At 36.8% G+C, this 19,054-nt stretch overlaps 1 protein-coding gene across 5 annotated transcripts in view; it reads right to left on the bottom strand.

Moving 5' to 3' along the window:
• Positions 1-19,054, bottom strand: part of LOC108718065 — a 91,894-nt gene that overhangs the window by 15,806 nt on the left and 57,034 nt on the right. For all 5 annotated transcript variants that reach the window (XM_041564776.1, XM_041564777.1, XM_041564780.1 and 2 more), the window contains 22 exons: positions 13,195-18,771; positions 12,283-12,416; positions 12,021-12,185; positions 10,997-11,149; positions 10,754-10,875; positions 10,447-10,541; positions 9,542-9,724; positions 9,256-9,396; positions 8,485-8,604; positions 8,101-8,306; positions 7,905-7,983; positions 5,979-6,152; positions 5,746-5,847; positions 5,126-5,368; positions 4,366-4,503; positions 4,023-4,201; positions 3,767-3,926; positions 3,247-3,345; positions 2,529-2,645; positions 1,600-1,716; positions 774-890; positions 82-198 (listed from right to left, as the gene is read on the bottom strand). In XM_041564776.1, coding sequence (XP_041420710.1) covers positions 82-198; positions 774-890; positions 1,600-1,716; positions 2,529-2,645; positions 3,247-3,345; positions 3,767-3,926; positions 4,023-4,201; positions 4,366-4,503; positions 5,126-5,368; positions 5,746-5,847; positions 5,979-6,152; positions 7,905-7,983; positions 8,101-8,306; positions 8,485-8,604; positions 9,256-9,396; positions 9,542-9,724; positions 10,447-10,541; positions 10,754-10,875; positions 10,997-11,149; positions 12,021-12,185; positions 12,283-12,416; positions 13,195-18,771 — 8,538 coding nt within the window. The remainder of the gene's footprint in view (positions 1-81; positions 199-773; positions 891-1,599; positions 1,717-2,528; positions 2,646-3,246; positions 3,346-3,766; positions 3,927-4,022; positions 4,202-4,365; positions 4,504-5,125; positions 5,369-5,745; positions 5,848-5,978; positions 6,153-7,904; positions 7,984-8,100; positions 8,307-8,484; positions 8,605-9,255; positions 9,397-9,541; positions 9,725-10,446; positions 10,542-10,753; positions 10,876-10,996; positions 11,150-12,020; positions 12,186-12,282; positions 12,417-13,194; positions 18,772-19,054) is intronic.

The following is a 19,054-nucleotide window of genomic DNA, read 5'->3' as shown; positions in this document are numbered from 1 at the left end:
ACCCTAATAAACCTATATTTTATCATATGCCACTTTATATTCCTTTAGATTGGAGAGTTGTGGACATGTTTCATTACTTACTTGTGAATCCCGGGTTACAGGTGCATGTGTAACTTCCTTGGGTGTTGTTGCACACTGCATTAGTTCCACATGGCTTGTTATCACACTCATTAATATCAGTACAGGAGGTTCCGTTACCTGAGTGCAATGTAATGTAGAGTTAGTATAAGGAATTAATGTTATTAATTAAAAAATTATTATAACGTTTTTTCTAAATTTCAATATCTACATTTGAAGCAAAAACCTAGGACTAGACCATAATCTAGGCCTATTATGCAAATGTGTAGACTGTGAAAGATTTCATTATTGCTTTATCTGAATATTCTGGGTTACAGGAACAAGTGTATTACAAAACTATGTTCACTTATTGCCATCAGCACAAACTATGACCGAGGGGTCATAGTTTGTGCTGATGGCAATAAGTGAACATAGTTTTGTAATACACTCATTTATATCTATTTGCATAACATGCTACTGGATAAATGCCTTCCCATATCCTGCCCCCAGGCTACTTCCACACTCACAGATACTCAATTTTAAGCCTGATTGGAGTTGATGCCTTTAACCCAGAATTCTTGGGAAAATGTTGCATTGTATATAAAAAATATGGCAAACATAACCTATATTTTTTAATATGCCACCTTATATACCTTTAGTAAATCAATCTTATAGCATTTTAGAACAAACAGTTGTGGTCATGTTTCATTACTTACCTATGAATCCAGGGTTACAGGTGCATGTGTAATTTCCTTGGGTGTTGTTGCACACTGCATTAGTTCCACATGGCTTGTTATCACACTCATTAATATCAGTACAGGAGGTTCCGTTACCTAAGTGCAATGTAATGTAGAATTAGTATGAGGAATTAAAGTTAATAGCTGACAAACAAGTTTTTCACTATAAAATCAGAATTTTTAGTGGGAAAAAACCCTAAAACCCTAAAATTTTTTATACAATATGCATATATATATATATAATGAAACTCAGCTATAAGTAGTAGAGTAAAGTATGAAAATATCCAAGCCATGGACACCTAGGTGGTAAGTAATATAGTGATGCAGTGCTGATAAGTCCAAGATGTTTTCTTGAGACAATTCTATTAAAGGCCTAGAGATTATCTTCTATAATGTAAATTGTTAATGCTTATACATCATTGTTAGGAACAACCGTGGGAACAAAACACTGGCAAAAAATTCACCATATTAAAATAGCATGCACATTGTCTAGTGCCTACTAGTGAGCATCTATACTAGCACCATGCAACAGTTAGTCAGTTATTCCTACTTTGGTGCATGAGGGAGTAAATCTAGTTTAATCACATGCAATTGGATGGCAAGTATGCCCATATCCTGCCCCATGTCACCTCCACCCTTGCAGGCATTCAGTTTTAATCTGACGGAAGCTGGTGGATTTACCCTAGAATTCTGGGGGAAATGATGCATGGTAGGCAAAAACCATGGTGACCTAAACCTATATTTTATCATATGCCACTTTATATTCCTTTAGATTGGAGAGTTGTGGACATGTTTCATTACTTACCTGTGAATCCCGGGTTACAGGTGCATGTGTAACTTCCTTGGGTGTTGTTGCACACTGCATTAGTTCCACATGGCTTGTTATCACACTCATTAATATCAGTACAGGAGGTTCCGTTACCTAAGTGCAATGTAATGTAGAGTTAGTATAAGGAATTAATGTTATTAATTGAAAAATTATTAAATCAAGTAACATTTGTTACACTTCTTTTTTTAAATTTCAATATCTACATGTGAAGCAAAAACCTCGACCTAGACAAAAATCTAGGCCTATTATGCAAATTTGTAGACTGTGAATGATTTCATTATTGCTTTATCCGAATATTCTGGGTTACAGGAACAATTGTAGCCTTGGTCATAGTTTGTGCTAATGGCAATAAGTGAACATAGTTTTGTAATACACTCATTTACAGATGCAGCCACTTTGGTTTGTCTGTTTGACACAGAATAACTAAACACAGATATCCCATTTATCTCATTTAACACAGAAAACTGTGTCACAACATCCCATCTAATTAAAGCATTCACCATTGTGAACAATGGTGCTTTGGTATGCTAATGAAAAGGTTAAATGCATTAAATGAGTTAAGATGACTTTAGATAACCCAGTTTCTTCAATTAACCCTGAGTCATGACGCATTTAACTCACAAATCCAAGTGGCTTCATCTGTATATCTATTTGCATAACATGCTACTGGATAAATGCCTTCCCATATCCTGCCCCCAGGCTACTTCCACACTCACAGATACTCAATTTTAAGCCTGATTGGAGTTGATGCCTTTAACCCAGAATTCTGGGGAAAATGTTGCATTGTATATAAAAAATATGGCAAACATAACCTATATTTTTTAATATGCCACCTTATATACCTTTAGTAAATCAATCTTATAGCATTTTAGAACAAACAGTTGTGGACATGTTTCATTACTTACCTGTGAATCCAGGGTTACAGGTGCATGTGAAACTTCCTTGGGTGTTGTTGCACACTGCATTAGTTCCACATGGCTTGTTATCACACTCATTAATATCAGTACAGGAGGTTCCGTTACCTAAGTGCAATGTAATGTAGAGTTAGTATGAGAAATTAATGTTAATAGTTGAAAAAGTTACATGTGAAGCAAAAACCTAAACTTAGGCAATTTAAATCTAGGATTATTATGCAAATTTGACTATTAAATATTTGATTATTGCTTTATCTGAATATCCTTGGTTACAGGAGCAATTTTAACCTCCTTCATAGTTTGTGCAGTTGGCATTAAGTGAGCATGGTTTTTTAATACATACATTTATATCTCTGCAACTGGTTCCATCTATTTAAAACACATGCAATCAGATGACACAGCAATTTTACTGGGATGCCAATATGTAAGGCAATCTCCTAGTCAATTAAGTTGCTAAGATTCTTTCTTGGCCCAGAGCTCCTTTTAGGAAAAAATCCCCAGCAAATGTGGATAAGTAGCACAGCTCTGTATCACTGTGTTATTTACTTCTTCTAGGAATCCCTAGTGCATACTATCAAAAATGTTACTGTTTTGTGCTGAACACACCTTTCCATGACTAAATACTGATTACCAGATTTTAAAAATACTTTCTCAGTAAGCTTACAGAAGTTGAGCTATTTAAGAGCAATTGCACATGTAAAAAACATACCAGTAAAGCCTGTATTGCAGTTGCAGATAAAACCCTGCAAGGTATTTACACAGGTGGCATTTAGTGAACAGTTGTTGGCTCGAGAGCATTCATCTATACCTAGAGAAGAAGAAAAAAGTCAAGTATTATCAAAATAAACATCAATACACTAGAACTAGCTCTACATTAGATCATACATATTCTACACACCCTTTATTGCATATATGTGTGTGTGAATGTAGTAATATGCAGATGCATGTTTTTATATATGGATCATCATATACTGTATTCAAGAATGTTTTTCACTACATTTTTTAGATGAAAAATAAAACTTTTCTCTAAACGTTTTTAGCACACCCAAGTTATTTTCATACATATTTGTGAAATGTTTTCTTTGTTACTAATTGTTAAACTCAAGAATGTTTTTAATTGAAAGTTCTTCCTAAAACTTAATGGAAAGTCCAATCCCGCCTAACATCTAGTGGAAAGTAGTGGTGAGCAAAATGGGTCAGTTTTACTGAAAAAAACAGATTTTCCTTACCATTGCAATGCAGTCCATCACCAGTAAGGCCCACGGGACATTTCCCACAGCCAGTAGTGCTGTTACATGATACATTAGTGTAACATCCCTGAGCACATAAGTCTGGGGCAGTCTGACAGAATGTCCCGGTGTAATTGCCTGTGCAACTGCAACTTGCGATCTGTTTAACAAAATAATAGCAAATAGAATTAGCAGATGTGTTTTATTCATTTATCAAGAAAAAAGTGGGATGAGCACTCCGATTTCTCAAACGTACCGACAAAGACGTATCATTGACTACAGTTATTCGATTGTAGTTGCATTCAATTGCCAAACGACAGTTACATACAACAAACTTGAGCTTCAAGATAGAAGAATGGTTCTGTAAATCTGTAGCAATAAGCTGCAAGGTGAATCCCACAGTACTTGTTGGAGTCCAAATCAGAGAACCATTTGCTGTATAAAAAGAATATAATTTAGTAAATATCAAAAGCAGATTTGCTTTTTGATGGATATTTTTATATGTGAAAACCCAAGCAATGGTTTTACCAAGTAATGTTTTACATTATAGTATCTTGTATATTATTACTATTTTATATCATTACTATATTGTCACTTACAGGTTATGTTTACATCTTGATATGGAACATCTGCAGCAAAAGTGACTCCTGTACCATTGGAAGTGTATTGCACAGTGACTTTTTGGTTTATGAAAGCCTGGATGGTTTCATTTCCAGAAATATAAGGCGGTACCACATCTGAAATGCACAGAGAAAAAGGCATCACACAAATGAGGAGAGAGAGCTAAAATATTGTTTAAAATATGGAGTATCAACAGTAGCTAAAAATGTCACCATAGATTATGGGCTCATTTATTCATTCAACTGCAATGCGCAGAATGGAAAAACAGATTCAGATCAGCATGTTTTTACCATATGTGCACCACTATTTCCCAGATTCTTAACCTAATTGTGGATGTCTACAAATAGAGTGGACTGGAACTTGTGTGCAACTTACCAACATTGACATTTATTCATGTTGTTCTCACTGGTATACTGTGTGCGATATTTATTTGTGTTTTGCTTGCATCAATGGTTTATGGGTGCTAGCTTTATTATTTCTTATGCAGCAAAGGCAATTATATTACAGTGGGATGCAACATTTGTATGTAATTGAAAAATACAAAGGAAGAAACAGCTCCTCCAGGCAGCAAATGTGCAATGGATAGGTCCTATGTGGTTCAATTATGAGCCCTGTAGGGTTCAAGCACTTGCATCCATGGGAATAGCTGTTTACGGCACAGAACTAGCAACATAAAATGCAGAAATGTCAGGACGATGAACTGTAAAAAATTGTACATCTTGTTAAAAGTACACTTACTCAGAATAACTATTGTATCTCGATACTGTCCTATAGCTTGTTGAGTTGCTAAAGCCAAATTAGTATTGTTGGTAGACAAAGCATCATAAATGCATTCTGTGTTGTTTTTGCAGGTTTCTGCCAGCTGATTATATCTGGAATCATTCTGTTTGATCAGATCGTTCAGGAAGAGAGGTTTGAAGGTGCCACTATTTTTTTGCTGTGTCCTTGACTGAGTAAATAGATTAACTCCAGTGACCTTCCCTGTTAAGTAGAAGAAAAAGAGTAAAATGTAGGAAAGTTTTACATTCTAACATCTTATATTATCCAAACATACTATTGATTTCTTTCAGATACACATGAATATACATTAATATAATCAGTAATTTAATAAATGTGATGTAACCAATGACAGCAACAATTTTCATGTAGTGTCTTTGTTTTAAAATAATTTCATGATAATCATAATACATGTTCAAATAATAAAAACTCAAATTAAATTTTGAAAAAAATGTGACATGCAAACACTGATAAAAAAAAACACTTTTTTTTGGAAGCTTCATAGTGAATAATTTTTGAGCTTTATTAATTCATAGTAACTGACACACAATATGCTCAGAATACGTGAATGAAAAACTTACACAACATTCCATAGTTATAAATGTCTTCATCTGAACTGTTTATACTAATGCTGGTTCCATTTGGACTCTGATAATCATCATTCTTGTTTGAGTTCCACACTCCTAAAACAAGACAATGGCAACATTGAGAAGAGATTAACAGGGGGTTATAATGTATAACAAGAGGCAATTAAATAATTTCTAGCCATTCATTTTAGATATGGTAATAAAATATCAGGAAAAATAATACATACCCATTAAGCCTTGGGTTTTGCCAATGAATTGTGCTGGGAGATATGTTATGATATTCAATATTCCATAGTAGGATGACACTGACACAGTAATCAAACCTCCAATTGTTGCATTAATTGAATCATTCATCATCAAGAACACATCTGGATTGGAGTAATTTATCAGTGTTCCCATATCTAAAAGTTTATAACAGACAAATACAATAAGCTTTGTTATCCTGAAGCAATTTCTCAAAGTGCACAGTAAACAGTTTTTGTTCATATCAAGCATATTACTGACTTAGCAAACCCTGTGAAAATATACTTTAACTGTATTTAACTCATTAAAAGTTTTTATTACTAATAGTTTTAGTTATCTTGTTTTGAAAACCTGCAACATCTTGAACAATGATCCCCAACCAATAGCTTTGCTCTCTAACCCCTTGGATGTTGCTCTCAGTGGCCTCAAAGCAGGTGCTTATTTCTGAATTCCAGGCTTGGAGGCAAGTTTTGGTTTAAAAACCAGATGTACTGCCAAACAGACCCTCCTGTAGGCTGCCAGTCCACATAGGGGCTACCACATAGTCAATCATAAACCTTATTTGGCACCACTCAGGAACATTTTTAGTGCTTTTGTTGCTCCCCAACTCTTTTTAAATCTGAATGTTGCTCATAGGTGAAAAAGGTTGGGGATTCCGATCTAGAAAGACTTAAAGGTCATATATATATATATATATATATATATATATATATATATATATATATATATATATTGATTTTAGCAGCCTCTATTATTATTTAGTATTCGATTTTTTACACTAATTAATTGAGATTATTTTTAAAGCATGAGTGCTGAAGGGTTTGACTTTAGTCAAAATATTTTTTGACTTTCTAGAAAAAATGGTAACTCCAGTTAGAGAGGAATATAACGTATAAGGGAACACTTTCTGACTTCTAGGGGCACATTTACTTAGCTCGAGTGAAGGAACAGAAGAAAAAATACTTCGAATTTCGAATGTTTTTTTTGGCTACTTCGACCATCGAATTGGCTACTTCGACCACGACCTCAAATCGAACGATTCAAACTAAAAATCGTTCAACTATTCGACCATTCGATAGTCGAAGTACTGTCTCTTTAAAAAAAACTTTGACCAACTACTTCGCCACCTAAAACCTACTGAACATCAATGTTAGCCTATGGGGAAGGTCCGATTCGAAGGATTTAATCGTTCGATCTAACGATTTCTCCTTTGATCGTTCAATTGTAGGAAATGTGTTAAATCCTTTGACTTCGATATTCGAAGTGGAAGGATTTTACTTCGACCATTAGTAAATGTGCCCCCTAGAGTAAAGCTGTAAAATGGGCAATTAGCTCTGGTCGTTTGCATGTCTTTAGCTCTTTAGTAATTAGCTCTGGTCTTTAGAGTTATTAAGGTTTATGTTACAATATGAGCAACATTTTCCACAGGAATCTATTGTATCAAAAAAGTTAGATCTCACTGGTTTTTACCATTACAATAATAAAAGCTAGTGTCTTATCAGATTCTGTGGCTTACTGTGCCAAGGCAAATATGCCGCTCTGTGTGTCTAGGCTAATGTCACATGAGGTGTGACAGGAATAAAATCCATTTAGCTGATTCACCCTGTATTAGCAGTGAAAGGTGGATCCTGTTCCTGGAGCAGTAGGGGTCCAAATCATAAACAATGTGCCTACTAATATTATGTTTTGTTTTTGGTGTTTTCATTATGTGCTGCTTAACATTTATTGTTTGCAGAGGACATATTTAGAAATTTGTTATGGAATATTACTGATTTGCTACAGTTGAATTTAGATGTAAATGCTTTTCTGACAATTACTTTTCATGTTATGAATAAGTCATCATTATGCTGGTTATCTGCATGTTTACAACATGAGGAAAACTACACGTTATCTAAATGCAGACCACATACCTTGTGAATTGCTGAATGAGACAGTTTGACCATTAACATAAGTTGTTATTGAATCATTAATTCCAAGATACCACTCAACCTGCACAAAGAGCAGAACAGAGCATAAGTAACATATTACAGATATCAGTAACAGATCATTCATGTACCTGGCTATTTAGTTAATAACAACTTTAGAATTCCCTTTGTCACCACTTACATTCACATTTGAAGTGTTAGATGTGTAGTTTAATGCAAATGCTTTAAAGTTAGTGGCCAATGCAGTGCCAGTCTGCTCTGTTCGCCCCTGTAGAAGTATGGAAGTTGAAGAATCTGTTGCTTTTAAAAGGATAAAATCATCCAGTCCATTGAAGGTGTATGTCAGTCCATCCAAGGTTGAAATATGTGGGTCTCCAAAGCTTGAGCCTATAATATGGAGAAATTGTACTTTATAACTCATCATTGACAATAAGTCTGACCATTACCAGCACTTAGATATACAAAGTCAAAGAGAGCATGAGCATAACAGATGTTGGAATTATGTACATATTTTTCTCTTATCTTCTTCATCCTAGGATGCCAAATATTTAATAAAATAACGCACCTGAAGATAATGGTCTATAATTTCTGCAATTAATTTCTGGTCTCCTTTCCATGTACATTGAACAGAACCATGGATCATCCACCTGATTGCAGCAAATGTCATGAGCCTGGAGTTCTGGGTCTGTAAAATAAAAACATGTTAGAAGTAGTGATGGGCAAATTTATTCGCCAGGCGCGAATTCACGGCGAAATTTACATCAAATAAATGTGTGAAAAATATGCGTCAAAAATTCGCCGGCGTCAAAAAAAAATTTTCTGAAAAAACAGACACCGGCGTCAAAAACGAGACGCCGGCACCGTTTCGCAAATTTTTCGCCGTTTCTCGAAACGGCGCAAATTCGCCCATCACTAGTTAGAAGTACTCATGAATTTTCTAACAGAAGAATTACATAAATATGTGTGGCGTTAAAAAAGAAATACATTCATCTAGTCCAACCTTTATGCTCGAGTAATTCAAACTCTAATCTGATCCAGAAGAAAAGAAAATAAACCCCATCTGAACCTGTCTCAACTTTGCCTTAGATAGTCAAAATAAATCTCTAGACCATTCCTTGGCATTATGCAGTACAAATATTGCAACCTCTAAAGTCAGTTGATACCCTTCTGTCCTCTGGAAAGTTCTAGTGATGCAGAAGGCACAACAGAGTTGCTAAGATGGTAGCCATATATATATTTCTGATTAATGTTTATCTGAACGAATTAGTTACAGAAATTTTTATTTCAGTTTCAGAATGTAATTACAGTTACAAGAACTAACAGACAATTCACTTACCAGACTGAGAAGATGGAGATATCCAAGACCTTTCTTGGAAGCCTTCTAAGAATTGATTTTTTCTAAAGTACAGACACCTAACACCAGCCTTTAACCTACTGGACACTGTACTGCGGAGCATATTGGTGCTACCAGATGTTCCTGTAAAAAATATTCACAAAATAATTATAGTCCTTAAATAAAAACATCTTAATAGAGAAATATTACAATAATTTTAGCTTTTATTGTGTGTGTATATGTGACTTTTATGGTAAGCTTTGTAGAAGAAATTAAGTATATTTCCTACCTGCTTTGGTTTTTCTAAATCTGGAATCAGAGAGCCCCTGCTGGTATAAACATGGGCAGGATAATAAATCTGAATTCCAGTTTGAGGGAGCAGGTTCAGAATTAATCCAGGCTACACATGCCATACGGTTGTTAGCCACAACCTGGCTGTTAAGGTTATATATCCAGAGGCCTCGCACATCAGCTAATGGGAATACAGAAAAATAGATATAGTGTAAATGCAAACATAAAAAATAATATAGAGAATAGCAGTTGAGTTTTTGATGAATTGTTAAAAACATGTCCCAGCCACGGTTCACATAACACACAGCACATAACACACAACAGCACAGTTATGGTAAAGTACTATTATGGTATAAAGACATGTAGACCTGCAGCAATATAATGATAAAAGACCAGCATATCCCTATTAACCTGGTGACCATATCCACAATTTTAAGGTTTTTTTTAACTGCTTTTTATTTTTTTACCATTTTTCTGCAATTTAGTTTTTTTTTTTTTTCAAGTAATTTAATATTATGGTTGGTTGGGCAGTGGACTCATAACATGGAGTGATACTGGTTTCTTTGTAATGGATTACAATGGTTCAATACAGATATATTCCTAATGTGGTGTAACTAGCTATCCTCAGACCCTGCAACCATAGTAGGCCTTGTAAAAACCCAAATACCACCACCCTTCCACACTCTCCTAAACCCACACTCTGTGTTCCCTGCACAATTGTGGCTGGAGGTGGAATCTGTGAGGTGTATTATACATGGCATGGGAGGTCCAGGCATTTTTTATGCAGGGGGGCTGGGATTTGACATTACACCACTGTCTAATGTTAAATTCCCCATAAACTCATATGGGAGCTCATATAAACTCTGAAACAAATATTCCCTCTCCCTAACAATGAACTTTTACCTGATGGCAGTCCTTGGTAGTTTGAAGGTCGATATTTTTCAGCGGTTGGGCGATTCATTAGGTCATCATTTTTGTAAAATGTATCACCATTGCCACTAAGTAGTTGAAAAAGAAATGTTTAGTGATTGTTTTAGGCATTTAAACAAATATTTCATATTTCACATTCTGTTTATATAGTATTTTGGGAAAAAAATTTTTCCAGTAAAACCTATGGAGGAGGTAAGGACTAAAACACTGACTGTGATGGTCTACTTTTTACAAAAACAACACACTGTATAGGCAAAATAAGGCAAAACTTGCACAGTACCTTGAATAACCAATTAAGACATTGGCTACACGACTGCTCACATTCCAGTTCATTTCACCATATAGCATCAAGACATAGGATTTATAGCCATCAGTGGTAAGCACAGCTTGGTACGTATTGGTCTAAATTAAATATGAGTAGTGTGTGAGTTTAGAAATACTATGACTGGTACACATTCATGATTAATTGCCTTAAGATTCCAATAATATTTACAGTACTAAGTGATAAACATTTACACCTTACCTGTGTATTATCAGCTGCAGCTAGGAATGGTGGAGCGTTTTCCCATGTAATCTTCAAGATCCACTGAGCAGTGTAGTTGGTATCAATATATTTTTTGACCATATTTTCAACAGCTTGAAATGTGGCAGTGCTTGCATTCCTGTTGGTGTATTCCTATAGTTTTCAAATAATAGAAAGCACTATTAAAGATAATTGTGAGGCATACAGTGGTCAGTGTCTGTACAGCATATCATCATATATCACATCTTTATCAATGTTGCATATTGTTAACCTCTTGTTTTTATTATACTATACATTATTATTATTATCATTATTATTATTAATAACATGGTTCACCCGTTATCCAGAAAGTTCCGAATTATGCAAAGGCTGTCTCTCATAGACTCCATTATAATCAAATACTCAAAATTTTTCTCATAGTGTTAAAACAGTACATTATAATAATCCAAATTATTAAAATGTATTTCCTTTTTCTCTATAATAATAAAACCACATCTTGTACTTGATCCAAACTAAGATATAATTAATACTTATTGTAGGCAAAACCAGGCTATTGGGTTTATTTAATGTTTACATGATATTCTTGTAGTGTCAAGGTGTGAAGATCCAAATTACGGAAAGATTCATTATCCAGAATGCCCCAGGTCCCGACTATTCTGGACAACGGGTCCCATACCTATATATATATATATATATATATATATATATATATATATATATATATATATATATATATATATATATATATATATATATATATATATATATATATGATGAATAGAAGATCAGCACACTCTGTAAAGTTTAGGTGAAAACAAGTGTTGGTTTATTCACACATTTTATCCGACGTTTCGGTCCCACATGGGATCCTTGAGAAAGGTCCCCATGTGGGACCGAAACGTCGGATAAAATGTGTGAATAAACCAACACTTGTTTTCACCTAAACTTTACAGAGTGTGCTGATTTTTTTTTTTTTTTTTTTTCCTGAAATAATTTTTGCTTCAGCGATATCAAATTAACTAACCTGGTAATAGGTGGTCCCAATATTTTTGGAGAAATCTGCATCATCCCAAAACACAGCAATCATGGCCACATGATAGTCTGCAGTAAAGCCATTAACTGGTGGATTGGTATAGGAGAAGATGTCATTTTGAGATGCTGGAAAGATGATCTGCCCATTGTCTGTGTACTATAAGAAACAAGGGAAATTGCTTGAATTAATATACAGTATTTCTCATTGAGGGTAGTCAATAGATATGTATACAGTAGCTTAAATTAATACATACATAAATATTAGTCCGCAGCTTGTTCCCAAAAGGAAAACCTAATTGTGGCTGGAAGAGTGGAGATGTAAAATCAACGTTTCTCTGTACAAATTCTGTATCATTTTCGCCCTTCCCATAAGGGAAGAGGGGGACAGCTGAAATACAAATATTTAAGAAAGAAAGTGTGAAATAAAGGTTTACTTATTACCCTCCCTCACCCATATGACCCATATTTTAGATCCAAATGAAAAAATTGTATTGTATGCATAAAACTGATAAATTTACTATAAATATTGGAAATATACAACAGCTTCAGGAAAACAATCAAATATTCTTTAAAGTGGACCTGTCACCCAGACACAAAAATCTGTGTAATAAAAATCCTTTTCAAATTAAACATGAAATCCAATTTCTATTTTCTATTAAAGCATTCATAGCTGTTGTAAGCTCATTTATAAATCTCAGCTGTCAATCAAATATTGTCTACCGCTCCTCTATGCCATGGGCATAGAGGCGGGGCAGACAATTACTTTCACTTTCCATTCAGCACTTCCTAGATGTCACTGCTCTCCCCACATTCCCCCGTTCTCTTTACCATTTAATTGTGTAACCAGGGCAAGGGGATGGACATCGGGTTCCCCATTCTGGTGCACAAACAAGATTCTGAGATGATACAAGGCTTTCCTTAAAAGCAGTGTCCACAAAATGGCTGCTGCCTGCTTGCTATCATTTTGAATTCCCAGACTGAAGGAAACAAGATTCAAATAATTTATATAGTGTAATTAAAGTTCATTTTGCTTGACTAATGTGATAAAATAGGATTTGGAATAATTTTTTTGGGTGACGGGTCCCCTTTAAACACTAGCTTTCTTTATTTATTTTTAACAGTGATTTATGCTCTTAAAATGTTTAATTTTAGCTTAATAGTTTTACCTGGAAGCATTAAGGGTGAAGACACCGTTGTTATTTTGGGAGTGGAGGTTGGGGTGGTATTTATTGTTGTTGTTGTTGTTGCGCCAGTGGTTTTTGTATCAGTGCTTGATGTTGCACCAGTGTTTATTATTGCAGCAGCAGTTGTTGTGCCAGGGGTTATTGTTGTTGCACCAGTGCTCATGGTACCAGTATTTGTTGTTGTTGGAGCAGTGTTTGTTGTTGCAGCAAAAGTTGTGTCAGTGTTTGTTGCTGCACCATTGGTGGTTGTTGTACCTATGGTTTTTTTTACGACAGCAGTAGTTGTTGTTGTATCTGTGCCTATGGGAACAGTATTTATTGTTGTTGTTGCAGCAGCAGCTGTTGTGCCAGCGGTTGTTGTTTCAGCAGTGCTCATGATAAGAGTTTTTGTTGTTGTTGGAGCAGTGGCAGTGGTTATTGTTGTTGCACCAGTGCTCATGGTACCAGTATTTGTTGTTGTTGGAGCAGTGTTTGTTGTTGCAGCAACAGTTGTGTTAGTGTTTGTTGTTGCACCAGTGGTGGTTGTTGTACTTGTGGTTGTTAGTACAGAACCAGTAGTTGCTGTAGTACCAGTATATGTTGTTATTGCATCAATGGTTTTTGTATCAGTATTTGATGTTGCACTAGTATTTGTTATTGCAGCAGCAGCTGTTGTGCCAGCGGTTGTTGTTGCAGCAGTGCTCATTGTAACAGAGTTTGTTGTTGTTGTTGTTGGAGCAGTGGTTGTTGTTGCAACAATGCTCATGGTAACAGTACTTGTTGTTGTTGGAGCAGTGGTTGCTGTTTCACCAGTGTTCCCAATAATAGATGTCCCACTGGCGGTTGTTGTTGCAGTATTATAAACAGATGTACTTGGATTGACTGTACTTGCAGTATCTGATGTTCTAGTGACAAGAAGAGTCGTTGAACTGGATTCAGAATTTAAAGAATGGGGTCCAGAAGAAGTGACATCATTGTTGGTAGTAACAGTGCTTGTTGTTGCAGTGGTTGCTGTTTCTATGCCATTGCTTGTAAAATATGCTGTGCCAGTAGTTGTTGATGATGCACCACTGGTTGATGTTCCAGTGTTCACTGTTGTGAATGTGCCACTAGTTATTGTTGCAGGGGTTGTTGTCATTGTACCATTGGTTATTTTACTAGTGTTTGTTGCTTCTACACTGGTGGCTGTTGTTGCACCAGTACTGATCGTAACAGTGTTTGTTGCTGTTGCACCAGTGTCCGTTGTTGGAGATGTGCCACTGGCTGTGGATGTGGCAGTGGTTGTTATTGCACCAGTGGCTGTTGTATCAGTGTTTGTTGTGGCACTAGTGGTAGTTGTTGTTGCACCTGTGGCTACCGTTGTTGCAGCAATGGCTACTGTTTCACCTGTGCTCTTTGTAACAGTGTTTGTTGTTGCTATAGGATTGTTTGTTATTAATGTTGTGCCAGTAGTTGTTGATGTTTCACCAGTGTTCACAATAATAGATGTCCCACTGGCGGTTGTTGTTGCAGTATTATAAACAGATGTACTTGGATTGACTGTACTTGCAGTATCTGATGTTCTAGTGACAAGAAGAGTCGTTGAACTGGATTCAGAATTTAAAGAATGGGGTCCAGAAGAAGTGACATCATTGTTGGTAGTAACAGTGCTTGTTGTTGTTGTTGGAGCAGTGGTTGCTGTTTCTATGCCATTGCTTGTAATATATGTTGTGCCAGTAGTTGTTGATGATGCACCACTGGTTGATGTACCAGTGTTCACTGTTGTGAATGTGCCACTAGTTATTGTTGCAGTGGTTGTTGTCATTGTGTCAATGGTTATTTTACTAGTGTTTGTTGTTTCTACACTGGTGGCTGTTGTTGCACCAGTACTGATCGTAACAGTGTTTGTTGTTGTTGCACCAGTGTCCGTTGTTGGAGATGTGCCACTGGCTGTGGATGTGGCAGTGGTTGTTATTGCACCAGTGGCTGTTGTATCAGTGTTTGTTGTGGCACTAGTGGTAGTTGTTGTTGCACCTGTGGCTACCGTTGTTGCAGCAATGGCTACTGTTTCACCTGTGCTCTTTGTAACAGTGTTTGTTGTTGCTATAGGATTGTTTGTTATTAATGTTGTGCCAGTAGTTGTTGATGTTTCACCAGTGTTCACAATAATAGATGTCCCACTGGCGGTTGTTGTTGCAGTATTATAAACAGATGTACTTGGATTGACTGTACTTGCAGTATCTGTTGTTCTAGTGACAAGAAGAGTCGTTGAACTGGATTCAGAATTTAAAGAATGGGGTCCAGAAGAAGTGACATCATTGTTGGTAGTAACAGTGCTTGTTGTTGTTGTTGGAGCAGTGGTTGCTGTTTCTATGCCATTGCTTGTAATATATGTTGTGCCAGTAGTTGTTGATGATGCACCACTGGTTGATGTACCAGTGTTCACTGTTGTGAATGTGCCACTAGTTATTGTTGCAGTGGTTGTTGTCATTGTGTCAATGGTTATTTTACTAGTGTTTGTTGTTTCTACACTGGTGGCTGTTGTTGCACCAGTACTGATCGTAACAGTGTTTGTTGTTGTTGCACCAGTGTCCGTTGTTGGAGATGTGCCACTGGCTGTGGATGTGGCAGTGGTTGTTATTGCACCAGTGGCTGTTGTATCAGTGTTTGTTGTGGCACTAGTGGTAGTTGTTGTTGCACCTGTGGCTACCGTTGTTGCAGCAATGGCTACTGTTTCACCTGTGCTCTTTGTAACAGTGTTTGTTGTTGCTATAGGATTGTTTGTTATTAGTGTTGTGCCAGTAGTTGTTGATGTTTCACCAGTGTTCACAATAATAGATGTCCCACTGGAGGTTGTTGTTGCAGTATTATAAACAGATGTACTTGGATTGACTGTACTTGCAGTATCTGATGTTGCAGTGACAAGAAGAGTCGTTGAACTGGATTCAGAACTTAAAGAATGGGGTCCAGAAGAAGTGACATCATTGTTGGTAGTAACAGTGCTTGTTGTTGTTGGAGCAGTGGTTGCTGTTTCTATGCCATTGCTTGTAATATATGTTGTGCCAGTAGTTGTTGATGATGCACCACTGGTTGATGTTCCAGTGTTCACTGTTGTGAATGTGCCACTAGTTATTGTTGCAGGGGTTGTTGTCATTGTACCATTGGTTATTTTACTAGTGTTTGTTGCTTCTACACTGGTGGCTGTTGTTTCACCAGTACTGATCGTAACAGTGTTTGTTGTTGTTGCACCAGTGTCCGTTGTTGGAGATGTGCCACTGTCTGTGGATGTGGCAGTGGTTGTTATTGCACCAGTGGTTGTTGTATCAGTGTTTGTTGTGGCACTAGTGGTAGTTGTTGTTGCACCTGTGGCTACCGTTGTTGCAGCAATGGCTACTGTTTCACCTGTGCTCTTTGTAACAGTGTTTGTTGTTGCTATAGGATTGTTTGTTATTAATGTTGTGCCAGTAGTTGTTGATGTTTCACCAGTGTTCACAATAATAGATGTCCCACTGGCGGTTGTTGTTGCAGTATTATAAACAGATGTACTTGGATTGACTGTACTTGCAGTATCTGATGTTGCAGTGACAAGAAGAGTCGTTGAACTGGATTCAGAACTTAAAGAATGGGGTCCAGAAGAAGTGACATCATTGTTGGTAGTAACAGTGCTTGTTGTTGTTGGAGCAGTGGTTGCTGTTTCTATGCCATTGCTTGTAATATATGTTGTGCCAGTAGTTGTTGATGATGCACCACTGGTTGATGTTCCAGTGTTCATTGTTGTGAATGTGCCACTAGTTATTGTTGCAGGGGTTGTTGTCATTGTGCCATTGGTTATTTTACTAGTGTTTGTTGCTTCTACACTGGTGGCTGTTGTTGCATGAGTACTGATCGTAACAGTGTTTGTTGTTGTTGCACCAGTGTCCGTTGTTGGAGATGTGCCACTGGCTGTGGATGTGGCAGTGGTTGTTATTGCACCAGTGGTTGTTGTATCAGTGTTTGTTGTGGCACTAGTGGTAGTTGTTGTTGCACCTGTGGCTACCGTTGTTGCAGCAATGGCTACTGTTTCACCTGTGCTCTTTGTAACAGTGTTTGTTGTTGCTATAGGATTGTTTGTTATTAGTGTTGTGCCAGTAGTTGTTGATGTTTCACCAGTGTTCACAATAATAGATGTCCCACTGGCGGTTGTTGTTGCAGTATTATAAACAGATGTACTTGAATTGACTGTACTTGCAGTATCTGATGTTGCAGTGACAAGAAGAGTCGTTGAACGGAATTCAGAACTTAAAGAATGGGGTCCAGAAGAAGTGACATCATTGTTGGTAGTAACAGTGCTTGTTGTTGTTGGAGCAGTGGTTGCTGTTTCTATGCCATTGCTTGTAATATATGTTGTGCCAGTAGTTGTTGATGATGCACCACTGGTTGATGTTCCAGTGTTCACTGTTGTGAATGTGCCACTAGTTATTGTTGCAGGGGTTGTTGTCATTGTACCATTGGTTATTTTACTAGTGTTTGTTGCTTCTACACTGGTGGCTGTTGTTTCACCAGTACTGATCGTAACAGTGTTTGTTGTTGTTGCACCAGTGTCCGTTGTTGGAGATGTGCCACTGTCTGTGGATGTGGCAGTGGTTGTTATTGCACCAGTGGTTGTTGTATCAGTGTTTGTTGTGGCACTAGTGGTAGTTGTTGTTGCACCTGTGGCTACCGTTGTTGCAGCAATGGCTACTGTTTCACCTGTGCTCTTTGTAACAGTGTTTGTTGTTGCTATAGGATTGTTTGTTATTAATGTTGTGCCAGTAGTTGTTGATGTTTCACCAGTGTTCACAATAATAGATGTCCCACTAGCGGTTGTTGTTGCAGTATTATAAACAGATGTACTTGGATTGACTGTACTTGCAGTATCTGATGTTGCAGTGTCAATAAGGGTTGTTGAACTGGGTTCAGAACTTAATGAATGGTGTCCAGAAGTGGCTTCACTGTTGCTGGTAACAGATTCAAGACTAGTCACACTGCTTACAGTTCCAGATGGGAGGACTGTTGTGTTGTACACAGATGTTGGCTGATTTTCAGTGTTCACTTCGGGAGATGTGACATTACTATTATTGGTCACGGGCACAAAGCTTGTCTCACTTATGTTTTCAGTTGTTAGTGCTGTTGTGTAGTTTATGGCTGATGTAATAAATGCAGATGTTCCAACAGTCACATGTTCAGGTATTACAGCAGATGTATCATATACAGATGTACTTAGATTCACTGTACGTGAAGCGTCTGATGTTGCAGTGACAAGAGCAGTTGTTGAACTGGTTTCAGAACTTAAAGAATAAGGTCCAGAAGACGTGACATCATTGTTGTTGGTAACAGATTCAGGACTAATCACACTGCTTGTAGTTTCAGATTGGAGGGCTGTTATGTTGTACACAGATGTCGTCTGATTTTCAGAATTCACTTCGGGTGACGTGTCAGTACTACTGTTGGTCACGGGCACATGACTTGTCTCATTTATGTTTCCAGTTGTTACGTCTGTTGTGTGGTTTAATGTTGTCTCATTTAGAGTAGTCAGAGGCACTGTTGTTGGTGAAGTAGTTGGCATTGATGTAGGAACAAATTCTGGTTAGGGAAAGAATAAATTATTGTTTAGAAAAGTAATTTTTTTAATATATTGTAATTATAATTCCCCTATAAACAGCCCACTAGATATTCAGGAAATATCTATCTACAGTGAAATAAACTTGAGCTTTTTATTAATTTCAAAAGTAAATCATAAAGAAAATGAGCTGTAACTTTCCACCAACAATGTCAGACAATAGCATTACTGCAGCAGCAGTGTGTATATCCCTTCTACCTTAATGTTCGCACATTTCTCAACCATTCACTGAAAAAGCAGACACAA

Source organism: Xenopus laevis, chromosome 5S (genome assembly GCF_017654675.1).
Source record: "Xenopus laevis strain J_2021 chromosome 5S, Xenopus_laevis_v10.1, whole genome shotgun sequence".
NCBI classification, from domain to species: Eukaryota; Metazoa; Chordata; class Amphibia; order Anura; family Pipidae; genus Xenopus; species Xenopus laevis.
Note: the sequence above shows the minus strand (reverse complement) of the source record. Positions and strands in the feature narration are given on the sequence as shown.